We start from the raw sequence: 20086 nt of genomic DNA on the forward strand, positions 1-20086 counted from the left end.
TCAAAGTACAATAAAAAAAAAAACCATAATTAAAAATATAATTACAGTACATCCTAAACCAGTACCGTCAGAGAACAAATATTCTTTCAAAGTCTCCACATTTCAATGAGATAACAATGAATAATTCCAGAGATTCCTCCTCGTTACCAACCTGGGTCGGCAAAAACCTTCAACTCGAAACCAGGTCCTCGGTATGAAACATAAGTACATCCTATCAAGTACACGTGATTCTTCGAATTCGCGTAAACACAAAGAGGAGTCGAATTAATATATTTGAGCCTATAAACTCCGAATTCAAACCTTATCAATATTATCGAAATCCTAAACTGCCGGAACAAAGGTAGCGAAGTGACTCCCCTCTCTTTGGAGGACCTTCAATTTGAACCTCGTATCTCGATCCGTCGTCGAATCAAACTCCACATCCATTTACAAATCGTTTACAATAATAATAAAAAAATTCCTATCATCAAATTACCCGAATTTTTCCAATTTTAATACGAAGCGGATCAGCGAGCTGGTTTTCCCTGGATATTTTTCGCTCTTTACGCATTCCCTATAATTCCTGCGTCCATTGTACCCTCCTCATACCTTCCCCGACAACAGACTGAAATGACGTGTAACGTTGCTTTTAGCGGGTTGGTTATAATTAATTTATTAATGTCTTATTCGAGGGGTACTTTTATTAGTGTATCAGACAGGGTACTTACAGAGGGGAAAAAATTTAGCAGGTCGGTCCTGATGTGTCTTAGCCTCTGATGTGATTCAGCTGCTAGTCGGCTCGCAACTGGCCCCGGCAAGAATCTACTTGCGAGGATCTCCCTCCTTCTCCGTGCGAACGTTTCGAGAAAACGTACACCAGTCGACTCGACTCCCACTACGTCGGCTTCTCTGGTACCTCTACGAGCCTTTGCCGGCCTCACCAACAACGTGGATCTCTTTTAATCCGAACGTCGCTACCCTCGAGCTACAGCTGGAGGGGTTTCCGGTTCGGATCGCGCAAAAATAGAGAGAAAAATGAAGACCAGCCACGCGGAATAAAGTTCCTGTCAATTGGCCAGGAGAAGACCAAGACCTTCTCCGGCAGTTGCCCGTTCCCTGAAGCTCCACAACTTAATAAATCATTACTATTAAAAATCCCGCCGCGTGGACATGGCGAAGAAATAACAGTTCCGTTACATCAATCTATATCAATAAGCGGTAGGAAATGATAATGTAAGAATGTGGTTTCCTGCGGAAACCGCCGATGACTCAAGCTAGGCACTCTCATCCTTTACGCGTTCCTTTTAATTCAACTTCTTGCAAGCATCCGGGGAAGAGTTCGCATATAAATGTATCTGGAAAGTGTAGAATGGCGACGAAGGCGTCGTGTAAAAACATCGAGGTCCGATATTTTTACAGGCGTTATCAGACTTTTTACTGCTTGGCGTGCTTCTTGATATTCTCGAGGACGTCTTGAACGTCTTCGGAAGATCCTAGGAAAATCGGAGATCTCTGGTGGATGTCCGTAGGGACGATGTCGAGTATGTCGATCTGGCCGTTCGTGGCTCGTCCTCCGGCATTCTGCACTATGTACGCCATAGGAATGCACTCGTACAGAAGGCGCAGCTGGAAATGAAAAGTAAAAAAGAGGCATGCTTCGTATTCCTCGCTCATTAAATTAATGAACGGAGTTCCGGTCGCTACCTTTCCGTTTGGACTATCCTTCGAGGCTGGGTACATGAAGATTCCTCCATACTTGATGGTCCTGTGAACATCGGCCACCATGGAACCAACGTACCTAGCAGCGTATGGTTTCCCACTAGGGGGGAATTTCTTCGATTGCACGTATTCCGTGATAGCAGCATCCCATGTACTGGTATTGCCCTCGTTGATGCTTTGCGAGGAGAAATGAAGTATTAAACATAGCGATGAAATAAATTGAAAAATCGCAAGGGCGGGAAACCTCACCTGTAGATTTTTCCTCTAGAAGGTATGCGCATGTTTTTCTCCGTTATAATAAATTCTCCGATGGCTGGGTCATACATGAACCCATTAACCCCTTGGCCGAGTGATAAAACCATCATGGTCGCGGAACCGTAAAGCGCGTATCCGGCAGCGACTAAATTTTTCCCAGGCTGAAGTGCATCGGCTATCGTCGTGGGTTTGGAGCTGTCCAATTTTTTGTATATCCCAAAAATCGAGCCGACCGAAACCAAGCAGTCTATGTTAGACGATCCGTCGAGGGGATCGAAGCAGACCACGTATTTTCCTCTTTTCTCCGTCTCCACCTCTATCGCCGTTGGATTTTCCTCGCTGACCAGAAGGCACGTCGTAAACGAGGAAGTTAGCATGTTGATGAAGAGCTCGTTGCTGAGGACGTCCAATTTCTTCACTTCCTCTCCCTGCACGTTCGTGGAGCCGGCGATTCCATACCTGCAACACGCACGACCTCTCATTTAATATTAATTTAATATTAACCACACATCTTTGCAAATAACAAATATACTATCAAGTGCCCTTAATCGCCCGAGCGTTCACCTCAGTGTCAATTAGACAACATAATTAATTTAATTCTATCGAGATAAGGTAATCTGAATTGCAAAACAGCGCGTCGCAATTCCACATTGAAGTAAATATTTTTCCCTTATCTCACGGTTGGATTATCATCGAATTACTGAACTTGTCGGCTTTTCTCGGTGCATCCCATTAATAACGTTAATAACGCCGACTCCATTTTCTATGTAATATAAAATCCTTGACAGAGTGGCGGATGAAGTGCCTAAAAACACTGGTTATACTAAATTCTGCTCAGATATGTACACTTGTGTTCAGGTTTTGGAAAGGTTTAACGTCTGGGCGTGCAGAGCTTTTCTACATCTTAAGGATTTGCATATCCGGGCGTACTTTAGTGGACCAAAGGAATGCCAAAAAAGGGCATGGTACCCATGACTCACATATTAGCGATCCCAGCCTTTCTGACTGCCGAGCTGACGGCCTTTACCGCCGTCTGAATGCTGTTGAGCAGCTGGGTGAGATCTCCGGTCGCGGTGGGCACCTTGCGCTGCTCGGCAAGGACGAACCGGGTCAGGGTCACGCAATTGGGGTCGAAGGACGGTCCCTTGGAAGTCATTTTCCTGTCTTGCGCTTCGCTTCTGGTCGATATCCTGCTCTTCTTTGCAAGCCGAAGACGACTGGCATGCTCCTATCCTCGCGCCGTATTATTATCACCGGTCCGTTATCTCATACACTTCTACATACCACGTTACATCACATGTATGGCTGCGCATGGATGTCATGTATTGACTATTTTGAGCGCCTTTCTGGTTCACTTGCGAGCCGATCATGGCCGATCGATAGGATCCGTCCTGATGGACCGCATCGGATGCTGAAACAAGACTCAGGTGGTAATCAAACGAAGGTACTTTTGCATGTCGGTACATACTCACCGATGAGGTTCCTTGCGACACCGGGTAGAAAGTCCAAGGACGGCTGCGACTATTTTTTCGACATGCCAGCATGGGGACAGCAGCCTGGGAGTGTCATGGGTCACACGTTTTGAGCAGGAATTTCGACATTTAGTGGTAGCCTTGAGAACAGTCGACGCAAATAAATGCAGGGAAAATTGGCAAATCCCCCACTCGTACATTGGAAGCAAGGAAATTTTAAATCGATTTGTAATTATTCAGTTCTTTAAACACATATGTACAATGCTTTGTGTTATTTTCTATATGGGCACAACATTGGGAAATGTATACTACAGAAAATGAGCACGATATAATACGTCACCCAGAGGTGAGGATTATTGTGGATTATAATAAATCACCTTACATTAGCATACAACACTACTTCGACGCTGTGGCTTGATTTGCCTCTTCTTCTTCCCAAGGCCTTGGTATCCTTTTATTCTCCCAATTGTCGAGATCGACCTGAAGTATTAAAATTAACGGCGATATAAGTGCGATATTTGTGTAGGCTTTTAGAAAAGTATATTTAAGAAATTAGAAGTACCTCTTTAAGCTTTTCGTAAGCTGCCTCTATCGTAGTTTCCTTACGATCCCTTAGTTTTACCCCAGTGCGTTCGAGCTCTTCGCGTACGGGTGCTACATTGCGGTATTTATACCTAAAACATTTAATATATAATTTAAATTTTCTTATAATATCGAAGGAAAGATCTACAGTGGTGCTACTCTTAAGCAATAAATATGTTGTATCTGAATTGTAATAATAAAATGTAAACTAAATATAAATCCACTACCGTAGATCTGCAAACTCTCTGAGGCCCAACGATCCTCCAAAGACGAAAATGAGGAATGGTATGGCTAATCGGTTATTTTTACGATTCAAAAATTTAATCACGTTGTTTAGAAACGTCAATTTTTGTGTCCATTTAATCTAGAATGAAGACAGTAAAGTGAGGTTAGGGAGCGAATCATGATGTTGCTCAGACAAATAATTAACTGCGTGCCAGAAATGACTTACCACTTTCTCAAATCTGTACTCGAAAGGGTTCTGATTTATTTTCACTGGCTGACAGTTAGTACGTTTCTTGAAAAAACCTCGTAAGAATCCAACCATCGTAACATGTAACGGAGGTGACTGTTGGAAATAAAGTTTACAGAGAACAGCAGTAGGTAAGAAGTTCTATATTTGGAGGTTAATTGTCATTTGCACTGCTAGATGGCGCCACCAGGTCGGCGATTTGAACCGTTGAACAAGAAGCACTCTCTCGTTCCATCAATCGAAAGCATCTCGTTCATTTAATTTCTCTTACTTCCTAAGAAAAAAGGAACGTAAACTTCATAATCTAACGTGAATGTACTCGTATAATTTTATTATTATAATATATTAAAGTACATTGACATGTCTTTAAATATAAATACAAATACGCGTTGACGTTGTCGTGAATCGCAATCACACATCTTATCGAATAGCTTTTTTCTAGACTTCCTACTCGCTACGGTTATTTGACAATAATAAATGCGGCAAATTAACAGGTCCCAAGAAGTCGATACTTTATACAAGGTTAGACGGCATAATTAATCGTGCCGTGAAATATAATCCGAGAGCCATTATTAACACATGCAAGCTCGAAAGCACGGAATGATTTAACGGCTCCGCGTTTACATCCAAAATCTAAGATATAAATTAACGTTTAACGTTTGTACATTATAATATCCATCGAAGATATACAAGGATTTCGTGACAGCTCCTGGAGGCGTGGTTAATTCCTAGGGTAACCTATAATTCAAATAAGAAAACACGAATTTTGGAAACATCGAGGAATATTCGCGAACGCTCATGTACACGGAGACGACAATTTCATATTTAACTAAATATGTTGTTACGGGCTGGCAAATAATTATCGCAATCCTATTCGTAGGTAATTTAACGAAGTGGCTTCACTGTACAACCGAATTATTTATTCGTTAGCCAGTAACGATACATTTAGCCGAGTTTACGCGTCTTCTTAATGTCTACTCTAGCGCGAAACACAGATAAAGGATAATAATTGGAAATTAATATCTCGAACTTGTTTCACAGGTTTGCAATCGGGGCTCGTCTTATTGCTGCGTACGTTACTCGGTAATGTCATTATCACCGAAGAAACTGTATAAAGAGTACAATCAGATTTACAACACGTGAGTGAAGCTGTCTGCGCGTCTACAGCTATTCTTACCTCTTGTCGCAAAGGAACGGAAAGCAACTATATCGCCATTACCTTCGGCAACCGTTACCTATGGATAGCGACGCACACTTACGAAACGTTATTTCTTATACCGAATAATTCATCTTCTATCTACTTTCAATTAGAGCTCCAAATAACGTCGGATATCCAATAAATGCAACATTTTACGCAACCGCCGCCGAGCCTTCCGGGCTCCCTCGACCTCGAAAGTACTTTCAAAAAATAGTGTGCTTCTTTGGTTTCGTTAACACTCCAACTGAAATCGGCCGCTAATTTCTGGGGGAGTTATTAACCTGGTAAGTACCTCGCAACCGACTAAAAATAAAAAGGAATGTACAAGTGCATCCGTAAAGTGGTGAAAAAGGAAACAGGCCAACGTCCGACAGAATTTTTCCCAGCTTCAAAAGAAAGCCAGCCAATTGGATCCCAGGTGAAAAGGTAGAAACCATCTCCCTCGATTAAGTTCAAAGTGTTAAAGATTTAACACACCCCATCTCGACCACTTTCCATATTCTAATAGCCTCTTTCTTTTGCAGCGACCACCTGGAGCGAAGGTTTCGTTAATAGGCGACCAAGTGAATAATATCACCGCCGCGGACGCAATAAAATTTATGAAGGCGAAATTGAAATATCATCCCGAACACCAAGAAGACGATAAAACACCGGACGTCGGTATGGAGTTCCGCGCCAAGTTCATCTCCCGCGCGGTGGTCGTCAACCGTCTCTTTACGGCATCGGATGAAGCGTTAAATGTCCCGAGGTTAAGGGCTTATTAAAATTTCTCTCCGCCAAAGGCGCGATGAAAAGTGGCCCGATCGTCACGAAAAGTCGCAACGAAACCTCTCTCCAGGTGAAACTATCACGGAATATGACGGACACGTTGGACCCTCCTGAAACGAGACGTTCAGCGAGATAAGTAAACGATACGAGGAGCAGCTTTAAACGTTCGCGAGGTCGACGCTGAAGTAGCTGGTCTGCATCATGAAGAGCTTGTCGATGGGGTTGTGTGCCGGAGGTGGCGGTTCATGGGCAGTGCCATGGTGAGAATGGGAACTCCCCTGATGACTTCCATCAGCCCCGGCACTTTCGCTCTCGCCGATGTCGAAGCCGGCTTCTGTCCCGTCCAGGGAAATGTCGCTGCTGCAAAAGCTCTCCCCCGAGTGGCCCATGTACGTATCTGGAAATCGGAAAAGCGAAACCCTGTACCCCAACGGGGAAATCACCTCGCAGTTAGCGGACTAGTTCGCAAGTTTCCTGCTTCAGGATCCGTTTCTTCAAGGTCCGGGGAACGTGACCAGAGGACGAAGAGATCTCCTCTATATGGGACTGGTCGTAACGGGGGACAACGGATCTACTAATTTCGACCAAAATGCGGTTTCTCATGGGGTCACGGGTCTTCGGGGCTCCTGAGAACCGCCATGGTGAAGCAGGGTGGAGGAGTAAGTCGCGAACTTAAGTCGGAAAGAGACTTACCGTCGGGCGAGTACGGGTTATTGGGGTTGAGCGGTTGGGTGGCCGAGGGGAAGCTAGAAGATTCCCCATCGCGCATGTTCATGGCGTTCACGTAATGATCTGCGAACGAGATGAGACGGTTCACATGGTGCCTGCACATTTTTTACTATTTTTTTTAACTTGACCTCCCGACTATTCACCGCCCGTCCCTCGCCGACGACCTTAAATTAATGACTCTGTCTCGATTTTTCAGAACTATGGGAGTCAAGTTCGAGTTCCACCTCCGGAAGGAGCTGCAGAATTAATGGATCGTACCCGCGATTCGAGGTCTCTGGTCAAGGTCTTAACGCCATATTGTAAGATATTCGGTGCCGTTCGCGTATTATGCCATTTAATGTATCTCGGGTGAAGCCCTACCGAGTTTCCTGATTCTGGGTGGACTAGAGAAACGTTGAAGAAACCCGGACCTGGAACGCGTCAAACTTCGGCCACGTCGGCGTCAAGGTGAACGCATCGCAATTAATTGAAGCACAGCCAATCAGTCGCGTTCCCCAACGGAAATCCATTGATTGGCTCCGCTTAAATTAATTATTACAGGTAAATAATTCACGGTGGGATGAAAATAGTATAGGACTTTTCGACTCCTTTTTTCAACGATAGCGCTGTCTAAACCGTGACCACCATTTCTGTTAGACTCTGTAGATGGTGAATCTTTCTGCGATGTTCTCCTCCACGCAACGGGCCGAAATTTTCTGCGGAATATCTGACGGAAGAGGACTCACTGTGATCGCTGTGCGGACTCTCGCCTCTTCTCTCCTCTTTGGGCTCCTTCTCGATCACCGGCTCCACCTTTGACTTGCGCTGGAGTTTCTTCATCTTCGCCCGTTGATTCTGAAACCAGACTTGCACAACTCTCACGCTGAGCCCGGTTTCCTTGGCGAGGGCCTCGCGAACTTTCCTGCAGGGTTTGGGGGAGATCTCGAAGGACGCCTTGAATTGTCTGCGCTGGGCCGAGGTCAGGATGGTCCTTGGCCGCTTTGGACCTCGACGACCATCGCGGGGTCGAGCCTCGTCGAGGAGATCGTCGCCTGCAACAAGTAACGAAACTCTTCGGGAACGGAAACGGAAGAAGAGACCCGAGTCGAAATCTCGTTCCAACATTGAATCTACGTAGGAGACCTTTCGGTTCAGCTCTTGATTTCCTATTATCGACTTTAAGTCAACGTCGAAGATCTACTTCGGTTCTCTTGCGCCCTACTTTATCTAAAAAGGAATAGATTCAAGTGTCATACACACTCCAAAAAATGTCTAAAATTACAGCATCCTTTAGGTCTAAAATAAGGATCCTCTTTGTAGGTTTCTTTGAAACGCATTTAAGATCCATGGTTTCCTTGGTAGGATGGAAATTTCGACTCGGGGATGCGAGGAGTACCATTTTTCTAGCTTTTGGAATTTATTTTCAGGGTTCGGTAGGGGGCACCGACCTTGAGGGCTGTTCAAGAAGAGCTCGTGCTCGAAGTCTCTCCTGCAGATCGGCTGGCCTTGTCGCAGGATGAAGTGTGCCCCTTTTGGCAGATTCTGACCACACAGGTAGCAGACGAAGCAATCTACGTGGAAGACCAGCCGAGTCACTCTGATCACCAGCTCCGAACAATTGATCTTCTCCATACAACGGGCGCACTTCACCCCGAAGATCCTCTCGTAGTCGGCTCGACAGTAGAGCTTGTGGTCCCTGATGAAGCACGAGTGGGACAGGGGCATGGCACACACGGTGCAGGACAAACAGTCTTCGTGATAATTTCTGTCGGCCACTCTCATGACGTATCTGCCGGTGATGCTGAGGCCGCATCTCGCGCAGATCACCTCCAGAAGACCCGACTCGGTCTTCACCGAAATCGAGAGGTCTGAAAAATATCGGATAAACAGATCTATACAACCAAGCTATAAATATAGAATAGGCTCCACCTAAAAGAGATAGCACATGATAAATAACGATAAAAAGACCGCATCTCGCGCAGATCACCTCCAAAGGACCCGACTCGGTCTTCACCGAAATCAAGAGGTCTGAAAATTATCGGATAAACTGATCAATGCAACCAAGCTATAAATATAGAACAGGCTCCACCTAAAACAGATAGCACATGACAAATAGTGATAAAAAGAAAGACTTATTTATTATAAATTGCAACTACTAATTATGGTTCCGTATCGTAGCTCTGATAAGGTCCGGCGTTTATTATTATTAAATGCATAATATTATTATTATTTAGTGCGGATGGATTTATGGACGTAATTTATAAATTCAAATTTTCTTCTTTTTTTTAGGAAATACGTAGGAGATTTGAGTTCGGGGACAGAAGAGAGGATCTTCCTAGGGAAGGTTTAGGAGCGACGAAACCCTCGCCAGGATATACTTCTCGGGGAAATATTTCAAGTGAGCGAGTTGTACGTACTATAAGCTGTATAAGCCGTACCATCGAAGTTCGCCATCTGTTGCTGCGAAGTGCTTTAGCCATGGGCGGCATCGAGGAGTATTTGATGGGAAATACGTCAGTCAAATGCCTCATCGAGTGGCAATAAAGGCACGCTGCGCATATATCTCGTGCAAATACGGTATCACCATACCTTCGCTCTTTCTCGACAGGTGCCTCGAATATGTCGGATATGAAAAGTGGAGGAGGGAAATACGGGAAACATCCACTTTTCGCGAACTACTTCCGGAGGAGTGGAGGATACGCGGTAGCGTCCTTCCGCGGAGGGACGATGACGTTTCCTCGAAATCCCGAAGAAATTTTCTTCACCCTCGAGCGATACGCCATGGGGTAACTCCTAGGCGACGACCCAAGATGGACCGTACATTAATTTAAACATCGATATTCTCGTTCCACCATAATATTTTTTTCTACACTTCAATATCAGTATTATATATATATTTTTTTAAACTAAGATAAAGCAGTTGCATTGCCTTTCATGTCGTCAGGGACTTCTTCTCCGAGAAACATGAGCTTTTAAGAAAAATGCTCCATATCCCGGAATTATCCTTCTAAAAATATAACCGACTCTTCTCTGTATTAATTTTCTGAAAATCAATGTGAAATGAATATCCGATTTTCTGTACATATTGAACGTCGGGGATACATACTTATTCCCGTCCTTTTTTACGAGAGTATTCGGAGAGAAATCGAAAATTGTCCCTCTAGACCCTAGTTTAAAAATGTCGGAAAATATTTTTTAAACTAAGGAATCAGCTCACCAGGGTTGTTGTTATTCACAGTGGGTGGAAAGGGCAGTGTTCGACCTGTGGGCAATGGTTGACCCGACTCCCCTGCATGATTCAAAGGACCCACTGCGACCGGCGGATAAAACTCCAGCATACTGCCAACTCCTGTTCCGAAATCAGCAGTTCATCCAGCATCCGTCGATCCGCCTTCAATTCGCGTATCCTACTCGCATGTCCCTCGAAGCAAAGGTTGGATCACTTTTCGGTATTACCAAGATAACTTAAGACGTCGTTTTCACGAGTCAAAATGACGCGAATGTCCATCATCCATGACGATGGGTCATATCAAGATCTCGCGTAGAAAAAATAATACGAGATATTCTCTGTCCTTCGTTTCGTCCTTTCGAGTCCACTGTTGACGTCGATTCGTTTCACCCTGAATCCTCCACTTCGATGAAAAATCGTCGACGATGAAATCGACAGCTTGAGCAATGCCTCGACTTTATAAAAGGATCTCAGCCTAAATTCGAGTTCACTCGTCACCTTTGACCCCGATTTTGCATCCGACTTCGTCCAGCACAACCACTGGGTCTATCAACGATCCATCATCCGCGCTTTTTCCGTATTTTCATGATAATCGCCGAGTCTCTGGAAAGAGATGCGATTCCTTTAGTACCCTTAACCGCACCTTCTTGGAACCACGAATTAAAATCCAAGTTTTTCGTTTTCAGGTTCCCACAGTCCGGGACGCGATATCAGCAGGGTCGGGTCGTACGTTAAGAACAGGTCACAGCACCAAGTACCACTTCCAGTGGGGAAATTTGCCCGAAGATTTTAAAACCACCGAGAGTTCCACTCCGCCTTGAGGAGACTTCCAGGGTTGCTTCGCCCTGCACTTTAATGATCGAAAAATCACACCGTCAAACCCGCACCGAGGTATCCGTAGAAATCTGTAAAAGGAGAATATTCCCTAAAAATGGGGATCCTTCCCCTCTAAGTCACTTGTGAATTTTTCCAGGAAACGCACCGTTAAAAGGGAGGGGTCGCGTCTCCGGGTCAAGATCTAAGAGCGAACACTTGCACCGAAGGTCACTTTTGGAGTCTTCGAGGAAGACGACGCGCAAGAGAGGCTTCTTCGAGATAGAGAAGATTCGGCTGCGTCGCCGAAGTCGGTAGTTCACTGCCAGGTCGAAGTGGTTCTCAATTCCCGACTCCGCACTTGCAGGTTCGCGGTTCAAGGCTCGCGGTTCTTCGAGGTTGGTCGCACTGGGCTGGGGATCGCGTCGAGGTGCGAAGTCTAGGTTAAAAATCGATACCTAGAGACGGCACGGAGTCGACGGGGCGAAGGCGGCGAGGTTCCCGAACGAGTCGCGCGGATCGGGTCTCTGCTGACAGTTTTTTGACGGACCGGAGCATGTGCGTTCCGTGTCAACCGGACAACAAAAATCTGCCCCCACTCCGGAGGTCGAGCCGCCCCGGGGGTCGCGGCCTGAGTGGGCGTCCCGGTGCGCGGGGCGCTGCTATACCCCACTCTCGGCCCGATGCCGGCGCGCCGATTGGCCGGCCGCTAGGCCACGCCCCCTCGCGCCGCGTAGTGGGGGAGTCCGCAGGGGCGCTCAACCGAGGCTCGCGATGCCAGGATCAATATCTCCCGCTATCGCCCGGCGATAACGCTGACACCCACGTATACGGAAAGGCCGAGCGGCTCCTGGACGACGGGAGCATCCCGGGAGGCGCGGTCCGTCGGGCACAGGGACAAACCCCGAAATTCGACTGTATTTTTAAAATCTTCTCGAGAGAAAGACCTATTAAAATGTGAATATTAAAGGGAGGTGAAAGTGGAATCTCGAATCGCTTATCAGTCTTATAAAGAATGCATGCAAATTTTACCACAATATGGGGGTTCCGAGGAAGGCCCCGCCGCCCACGAATTTTCAATTTATAGTAAACCACGTTTTCAAATCGACAATATTATACAGAGTAACACGAGGGAATGTGGGAATTAATTCCCGAATTTTATTTCCATGTTTTTGTAATCAATCTACCGAAACGACATATGGAATATGACGTTACGTGAAAATTGTTACGTATAGTCGTCAAGGTAAATATAAATGTCGCTGGGGAATTATAAATGGCGTCGCCGAGAAGGGTGGAGACTCGAAATGGAAGGATTTTATTTGAACGGTGAATTAAATTTCTTGGCGTCTTTCGCGTAACTTTAAAATCTCCTCTCTGATCGGGGTGTCGAGCCAATTACATCGTCGCCTCCGAAACAGGAATGTCGGTGCAATTAGCGGATCGGCATGCACCAGGGTGCACCGGTCTCATCGCGCATGCCTGAGCATCTTCCATCAGTTTCCGAGAACCTCTTCCCGGCGCTTGCGCGTCTTGTAGTCGGAGAGGTATCTCCGTCTCTCTCGCACCGCCGACTCCCCGCCGAGCGCCCTCTCTCTCCCTCCCGGCCCTATTCTCGACGCCTTATTCACAAAGCCCCGATGATGCGGCTAGTTGGGCATCAAAGTCCGATCCCCCGCGATGCAGGAGGGTCGGGCGACGGGGATGCAAAGTATTCGGGGGGAAAACACGTGCGACCCGAAGGCGGGAAGCGAGCCTAGGGGGAAAATAGCAAGTCTGGTTAGCCGGTCTCGTTAAATCGGACACGGCATCGGCATTGACATCGACACTGGCGATGCCCCAGCTGATGCCGGCCAAAAATCTCGGGGTTGCGTCCTAGGGGATGAACCGTGTCATCGAGGTGTTCAGGGGAATTCGTTCGGCTCTTTGGCAACCGAGACCTCGTCTTCTCCTGCATGGGTGCTGGAAAACAAGAATGACTGAGATATAAACACAGTATTGGGCGGTTTGGGTTAGGTTATGTTTCAACGTTATAAGTGGTCGGATCTGTTCAGATCAGACAAATTTATATTTCCCTAGAACAGACGTAATACTTCTTGCAGACGTGACTACGATGAATTAGAAATTGCATATTTGCATATAAAATAATGTGCATACAAAGGGTCACATTTTCAGGGTCTTGGCGATAACTTATGATGGAAAGTGTTCGTTGTTTCCGTGGTCCAGCACATAGTAGGACAGAACGCTTGGATAAAATATGGCGGCGTGCAGGTGCGCCTCGTCTCTCCCTCTTCGTGTCACGGATCGACATATTGTTTGAGACGTGACACTAACACCGTCCGTGTAATTATGCCGCCACGGTTCGGCGTTGTTCCGCTTCGCGGGGGTCGCCCAGAAATAGCCATCCCTAAACACCCTTTGGTCACGCATCGAGGGGTGCTACACTTGCATCATCGTATGCACCGCGCATCCATTCTGCACCTGAATACCATTATTTACAGTTTTGTCAAATGACGCAGCGTACTGGGCCGGGGGACGAAGTTCGCCCGAACGGTGTTCACCGTGGCCGAGTTTTGGTCGTGCGGATCTAGAAGATTGATATTTCATGAGCGAATATCAAAGACCGAGTCAAGCTTCACGAGATCTGGGGTAAACTCACCTTCGACCATCGGTGATTTCGGTTTTCCAGCTCGAAACTCCGTTCTTCCTCTTCGCCGCGAAATCCAAGATGGCGCCTTCTCCGCCTCAGCTCTGAGAATAAATCGGTAATAATGAATAATATTGACTCATTTTCAGGAAGGAAGTGTTTAGAAAATCGTTGTTCGAGCCAGCAAGGTAAATTCCACAGTCCGTAGAATGGGATTCGACGATTTAAACGTCCGCTGCAATAAATAAAACCCTTCGTAGAAAGTCGTCAACAACGGAGGGACATAAAATCCAACATGGCGTCCCTTCCGCGAGGCCGTGGCGTTCTGTGCCGCGGCTCAGCGAATCCATCCTCGGTAACGAGAGTGGGGTCAGCGATTGCGTTCCAGGAATGCGTGATGACTGCTTTGTTAGGAATGCGGAGCGATACCCGTGCGCTAAACGAAGCGACGCGAAACCGACAGGAGCGCGGATCGTGCGAGGGGTTGGAACGGGAGAACGGCGAGAGCGAAGAGAGAGGCCGAGAGATAGCGCGACGCGCGAGTTAGAGAGAGAAGCGACGAGCTTCGAGCCGCGCACGCCAGCGAACAGAGAAGGACGGAGCGAGAGGGCGAGAGGGTGGAGATCGTCTGCTACGTTTTACCGGAATGTGCCGACCCCGGACCTGCGAGAAACAGTACAAGTTCGAGGGGTTGGAACCATATTGGTTCCTCCATGGTTCTTGGGCGTTCAACGGAAGCGACCGGGCTCTTGAATGGAAGCATAGTTCGGAGATGGAGATGCGAATTCTCCATAACAATGGAAATAATAGAAATAATAGAAATAATAGAAAACGACCGGATTCTCCCGTTTAATCCTGATGGCGCATTCCTTCTCTTCCGGGCCACGTCACTCCCATCCTGCTCTTGAGAAAATCTAAACAACGTGAGAAGGAGGATGACCCCTGAGAGGCGACGCGATCCCGAAGGAAGAAGGATTAAGGATCATTCGATTCATCGATTCCCCTACGAGACGCATCGCAATCTCCGCTAGATTTTAGAGCCATTCGGACATAATAAAACTCAGCCATTTACCTTTAACAGACTATCAGGGAATTATTATTAAATTCCATACAATCCTTAAAAACGAAGTTATCGACTCACCCAGTAATAAAGTGTTCCACGAATTCGGGGAACGCGATCGGAAGAGGATTAATTAATTAAGAATTAATTAATCGACTCTCACGTGATTCCCGGATTTTGATAAGGGCTCTAAAAGTTTATGAATGACGTAACGAGCAGGGCCACTTGTAATTTCGAATTTGAGTGGATTGGTCAAAAATATTCTCTCGTTTCTCGTCATGGATGTTATCGAGTGAACTCTGCAAGGTATAGAATCACGGGCCGAGAGCCGGCGGTGGCGAATTCCCGGGAATTTGGAATTAATTGTCGCAGATCTCGAATGGCTCGCAATTCCGCTCGTGCCCGTGGAATGCCGGTAATGAGTACAATAAGATACGATCGAGCGAACGGGCGAAGGTGAGAGCGTTAGATTTCGATCAACAGAGGGCTTCAAAGAGCGATTTTCCACGTGCTTAAACACGGCGCCACGTGGCGCCACGCGCGCGCCGCGTGACGTAACTCGACTGTTAACTCCCGGTTTTACATACTGCTCATTGTTTGGAATCGAGAAGCAGTTGACTGTGAAACACTGAGAAGCACCGTGTAAGGCGTTTCGCCGATGTCGAGCGATACCGCTTCTCAGCTTCGTTCCAAGATGGCGGCGATACGCTAAACAGGACGGCCGGTGACGCCACTTTGATCGCACGTCGATATCCCTCGAAATGAGGCGCTTTCACGACTACTTTTTCCCGGTTTTATGTGCTGTTCATTCTTTGGAATCGGAAACCCATTGACTGTAAAACACTGAGAAGCACAGTGGAAGACATTTCGTTGAAATCCAGCGATATCGCGCCTCAGTGTCGATCCAAGATGGCGTCGTCGTGGCGTGCCGTCGCCATCTTGGATCGACGCTGAGGTGCGATATGGCTCTAATTCGACAAAATGTCAATCACGGTGGTTTTCAGTGTCTCATCTCGCATCGACATCCCTTGCAGTAAAATAATTTCCAAGAAATACTTAAAGATCCATTCAGAACCGATGAAATCTGTAATTCCCTCGCCTGGTAGATCGAACGAAACCCCCGCTTCGCTCCGAAGACGAACATCAGGGTCCCTTCCTATTACGAGTCCTCTTGTTTGCGAAAACAAAACGAGCCGCGGCCAATAAATCGGGAAACGTTTATTTTGCAAAGTTTCCCAGGGTTTCGCCCCGAAAGCGTGGCGGTCCCCTGCCTTTCCGTGGGCGGCACTATTGATTCCAGAAATGCGGCCTCTTGGCAAATACTTGTTGCCGCCCGAGGTGGTTCAGGCCCAATTTCGCAGCGCCCATCCGATTCACCGAGGGGACTGCCGAATATCATATTGACAGAGGTCACGTGGCGACATAAACCTCTCTGCAGAGTCTGCTCGACCGACGCCGATCCTCGCCGGTCTGCTTCCGTGCCTGGGAAAGCTGGGAGGATTAAACGCTAGTTAATATTCTCGGTAATCTCTCGATTATTCCAGACATTCCCCCGACTTGCCGAGGATAGGAAAATCCGCGCCTCGCAAAAGTCGTCTCAAACATTTACACGAAACGTACACGCGAGACGTATTTTTCTCCTCCTAAAAAACATACTAAAATATACATTTATTAATACACGTCAATAATATAGTCATCTTTCATTTTCCACCTCTTTCGCCTCCGGCTAAGGTCCGAAGGGATTACTGCGCAAAATTCATATGTTTACCCGGCGTCTAGAATTTCCAGGTTATGTGTGAAAATCAAATATGGCCGCACCCTTCCTTCCGGCAGTCCATTCATACGTTAAGCCGTGAAGCCGACGGTGTTTGCCGGTACCGGACATTAACTGTATCTATTCGATACCCGGTCGGTCTTTGATATCGCCATGGTTCTTGGGGGCACAATTAGTAATCCCCGGCACGTGGACACACGCGACCATGGCCCATGGGGTACATGCCTCTGGCCCAGGGGCTGCAAAGGTTGGTCACGCGCACTTAGAGAAGCGCACTTCATAAATACCCCCGATAGTATTTCATGCTGCGGTAGGCGTTAAACTACCCCTTCCCTCCCCTTAACTCCAGCCGGAAAATATTCCCTTTGTCCGCATTCTAATCATTTTGAGGCATCGAAGCGCCCGAAAGGTTCTCAGGCAACTCCGCCATTTTTCTTTAAGCGGAACCTTCTATATCGCTCCACATAAATCCGCACTTTATGCGAGGTATACATTTAATTTACCTCCGTTAATTCTTGAGATTTACAGAGAAATAAAAGGAATACGAAGTAAAAATAATCCCTCTTAAAATGAGGAATTAATATTTTGCATAATTTTATTTGGGTTGAAAATGTCATTTCCATGTGATCGCTACTCGCCGATTTTTTAAGGAGAATTTGCCTTACTCTTATTTTTTGCGTCTACAAGGTTGTATTAATTATTTAATTAATGTATTAGAATTTTTGCAGGAATAAGCACCTTTCTCCGCAGCTGCATTCGAGTCTTGCAGTGGACATGGGTACACAGGACCATCAGGGATCGTAAAAACGGGGCCATGAATATGTAACTGTTGACATTTCTATCCGGGGTGACGCGTGCTAGGATACGGCGCGAAAGTGAGACACGTTCTCCGCCCAAAAGTGCAACCCTGCCAGAAGGTTCCCACCGCGGCGATGAATCTCTGAGGCCGAGGGACGTCACATTTATAACCGCGAATAAATGGGCCTTAATGACTCCTATGGCACGGCATTTAATGCCCGAGGCGCGTGCCCCGGCGCTTAGCATTGGAAATTCTCTGCCCACCACCTAATCTCTCGGTTGCCTCCCATTTCGAACTTGAGCCGAACTCGGAGTGCGAGTTCTGTCACCTAGTGAATGCCACGAAACTTCCCCCAAGCTGTGGGACTAAATAAGTCAACGAGGAAAATGGAACATCCCAGCTTATCCCAAGACCGACGCCGAAACCAGCCAAAAGTTCCGCCAACTCGTTAGATTTCGTATCGATGGTTGATAATCAGGTTGTCGATAACGATGTATATTCAGCCTCGAGTTCTCAGAGACGTGTCATCGACGAGCGATATCGTCCCCGAGCCTCGACAGGTGTCGGCGATAAAGATTCGGGTTAATAAAACGCGGGGAGGCGGTATGTCTCCCACCTCGAGACTTTGACCTTGTTTATTACGCCTCGTAAGACTAATTAGAACTTCTCTATTTGGCCGATAGTCTCGTCGGCCCTGATATATTCTCACGCCGGAGTTTCGGGCAATTCCTTGCACCGGCCTCGAAGAAAAGCGAGAAAGTACGATCTCGGTAATGGCCGAGCGTCCACGCAGACTCGCAAACAAGAGGGCGCAGCATCCAAGACGAGGCAAGGCCGCGGGGGTCGTGTGGCACACGCATGCCAGGTTTAATACCATAGCTTGACTGCTTGCTCGGTCTGTAGTAGTAGGTAGGTATATTGGCGCCTGCCGTTAAGCTGATGTTGATCCCTTGTACCGTTCCAGGGCCGCTTCACAGGAAGAGACGCCGACCGGCGCCATTTTTCCTCGAGGTTGGAGACTCCTACAAAACGCTGCAAACCTACGAATAACACCGATCTCCGAAAATATTGTTTCTTCCCGGTTACCCGACCCGGAAAATACGTTTGTATTATAAATCCTATTATTAACCAGAGTTTAAGGTTTCCCATCCAGGTTTTTAAACCGAGTTCAGATTTACTGTCTAAATTTTAGTTTCTACATCCCTCTATATCGGCTCCCGTTGTAAACGTATTTTGAGGGTCTGTAACTAGTAGAAGGCAAAATTTTATGGATTGGAAGTGTCGGAAGATATATTGAAAACAGACCCGAGTGTTTGATTATCAGCGATAGGGGGAACGGTTGTTAGGTTAAGTTTTTTAAGGCAGTGGCGCCGTAAACTTATTGAAATTGTAAAGTAGGTGCGTGATTGGAATTAGAGGAGGGACTCGAAAGGACGTCCCTGGCTATTCACGGGGTCTAGGCTGTACTGTAGCATTGTATAAAGCGCCATGGCTCGTCCTGTAGTAGAACTTCCCCTGCGCCCCACCTCGCGGCGCTATTGACGGGAGTTTTAATAAAACTACCCCCACCAGGAGCGGACGTCAAAGCGGTAGAAAGGTCCCGAGAGGGTAGAACTGAGGAGATATTGAGTAAAGCAAAGATTGTCAGAGTCTGGATATCGCGGACCCGAAGAAATCCCGAGATGAAGAAATCCAGGAGGGATTCCGATTTCGACGAGAGTCCCGACTCCACTCTCGAAGCTTCCTCCCCGTTGCCATTATGTTAAGTATGGCATTTCGAAATAATAACCGCCAGAGATTACATTAACATATCTTATCTCAGGTCGCGCCCCCTGGAAGATTCCACGGCTAAAATCGAAAAAGGAACCACATCCGCGGCGATGATATCGAATCTATTAACTCCACTTTGCAATCTGAGGAAGAAATTTATCTTCGAGAGGAGACCAATTATTTGAAGGCGCTACTCAAGAATCTTCTATTCTTCCTACAATATGACTGCCTTTCGCACAACTTCACCGATTAAAATACTCATACTAATATATGCACTCGTTCATTGGTTATTCTTATGCCGCAGTAAATTGCAGTAAAATGACATCGTCTCTGTAATATCACATTCAGCAATTTGGTTAAGTTAAATTAAATAATTCGGGTAAAAATTGACTATTACAGTGAATACCCATTACGTGTATCCATACATTTCCTTATTTGTAATCACTCCATTTTACGTTCTTCTAACTGTGAAACCTCAGTTACGGGGTGTGTAAAAAAAAATTAAATTTCCATTGATTTCTGCTAGGAATTTTAATTCGAGTTTCCGCTCGGCGTGTTATTTGAGTAAAACTCTGATTATTGTAATTTCATATGCGAAATGCGTTCTCGGCTGGGAGTCGCGTTTTGGGGGCAGAAATTGAAGCGTTGGGAGCGTTTGCACGAATGACCGACTATTGCTCAACGACGCGAAAGCACAAATAACGGTAATAGGAGGATTAAAACGGTTTGTGGTCAAACATACTGGGAGCCCACGGTGAATGCTAGAAATGGCAGATCGCTCGCACATACAAGGACAGTACACGCCACTTGAGCACCCCAAAACTCGTCCTTGTGTGCCTCCGAT

The 20086-nt window shown here is 46.6% G+C and overlaps 4 protein-coding genes across 8 annotated transcripts in view; all 4 read right to left on the reverse strand.

Annotated features, from left to right (window-relative positions):
- Nucleotides 1-1099, reverse strand: part of LOC105695549 (tropomyosin) — a 28247-nt gene extending 27148 nt beyond the window's left edge. For all 4 annotated transcript variants that reach the window (XR_002762415.1, XR_002762417.1, XR_002762416.1 and 1 more), the window contains exon 1: nt 708-1099. The gene's annotated coding sequence lies outside the window, so the exon portion shown is untranslated. The remainder of the gene's footprint in view (nt 1-707) is intronic.
- Nucleotides 1100-1263: 164 nt separating this feature from the next.
- LOC105695551 (fructose-1,6-bisphosphatase 1) lies at nt 1264-3371 on the reverse strand. Its single transcript, XM_012417185.1, has 5 exons — nt 3238-3371; nt 2934-3181; nt 1948-2412; nt 1684-1873; nt 1264-1605 (listed from the first exon to the last, which is right to left on the reverse strand). The coding sequence occupies exons 2-5, from the start codon at nt 3107-3109 to the stop codon at nt 1414-1416; spliced, it is 1023 nt and encodes a 340-aa protein (XP_012272608.1). The 5' UTR covers nt 3110-3181; nt 3238-3371; the 3' UTR covers nt 1264-1413.
- A 61-nt stretch (nt 3372-3432) lies between these two features.
- Nucleotides 3433-4583, reverse strand: LOC105695552 (cytochrome c oxidase assembly protein COX16 homolog, mitochondrial). 2 transcript variants are annotated; one of them, XM_012417188.2, is made up of 5 exons: nt 4459-4583; nt 4235-4371; nt 3988-4099; nt 3808-3905; nt 3433-3565 (listed from the first exon to the last, which is right to left on the reverse strand). In XM_012417188.2, the coding sequence occupies exons 1-4, from the start codon at nt 4552-4554 to the stop codon at nt 3822-3824; spliced, it is 429 nt and encodes a 142-aa protein (XP_012272611.1). In that variant the 5' UTR covers nt 4555-4583; the 3' UTR covers nt 3433-3565; nt 3808-3821. The 2 variants fall into 2 exon arrangements, with proteins under 2 accessions (XP_012272611.1, XP_012272609.1); XM_012417186.2 differs by lacking the exon at nt 3433-3565 and having other exon boundaries at nt 3640-3905.
- Nucleotides 4584-6603: 2020 nt separating this feature from the next.
- LOC105695422 (LIM homeobox transcription factor 1-beta-like) lies at nt 6604-10491 on the reverse strand. The gene is made up of 5 exons (XM_012416961.1): nt 10371-10491; nt 8602-9021; nt 7900-8205; nt 7139-7237; nt 6604-6842 (listed from the first exon to the last, which is right to left on the reverse strand). The coding sequence occupies exons 1-5, from the start codon at nt 10489-10491 to the stop codon at nt 6604-6606; spliced, it is 1185 nt and encodes a 394-aa protein (XP_012272384.1).
- Nucleotides 10492-20086: the final 9595 nt, after the last annotated feature.

This window comes from Orussus abietinus, unplaced genomic scaffold (genome assembly GCF_000612105.2).
Source record: "Orussus abietinus isolate OABI.00-Male unplaced genomic scaffold, Oabi_2.0 scaffold4, whole genome shotgun sequence".
Taxonomy (NCBI): domain Eukaryota; kingdom Metazoa; phylum Arthropoda; class Insecta; order Hymenoptera; family Orussidae; genus Orussus; species Orussus abietinus.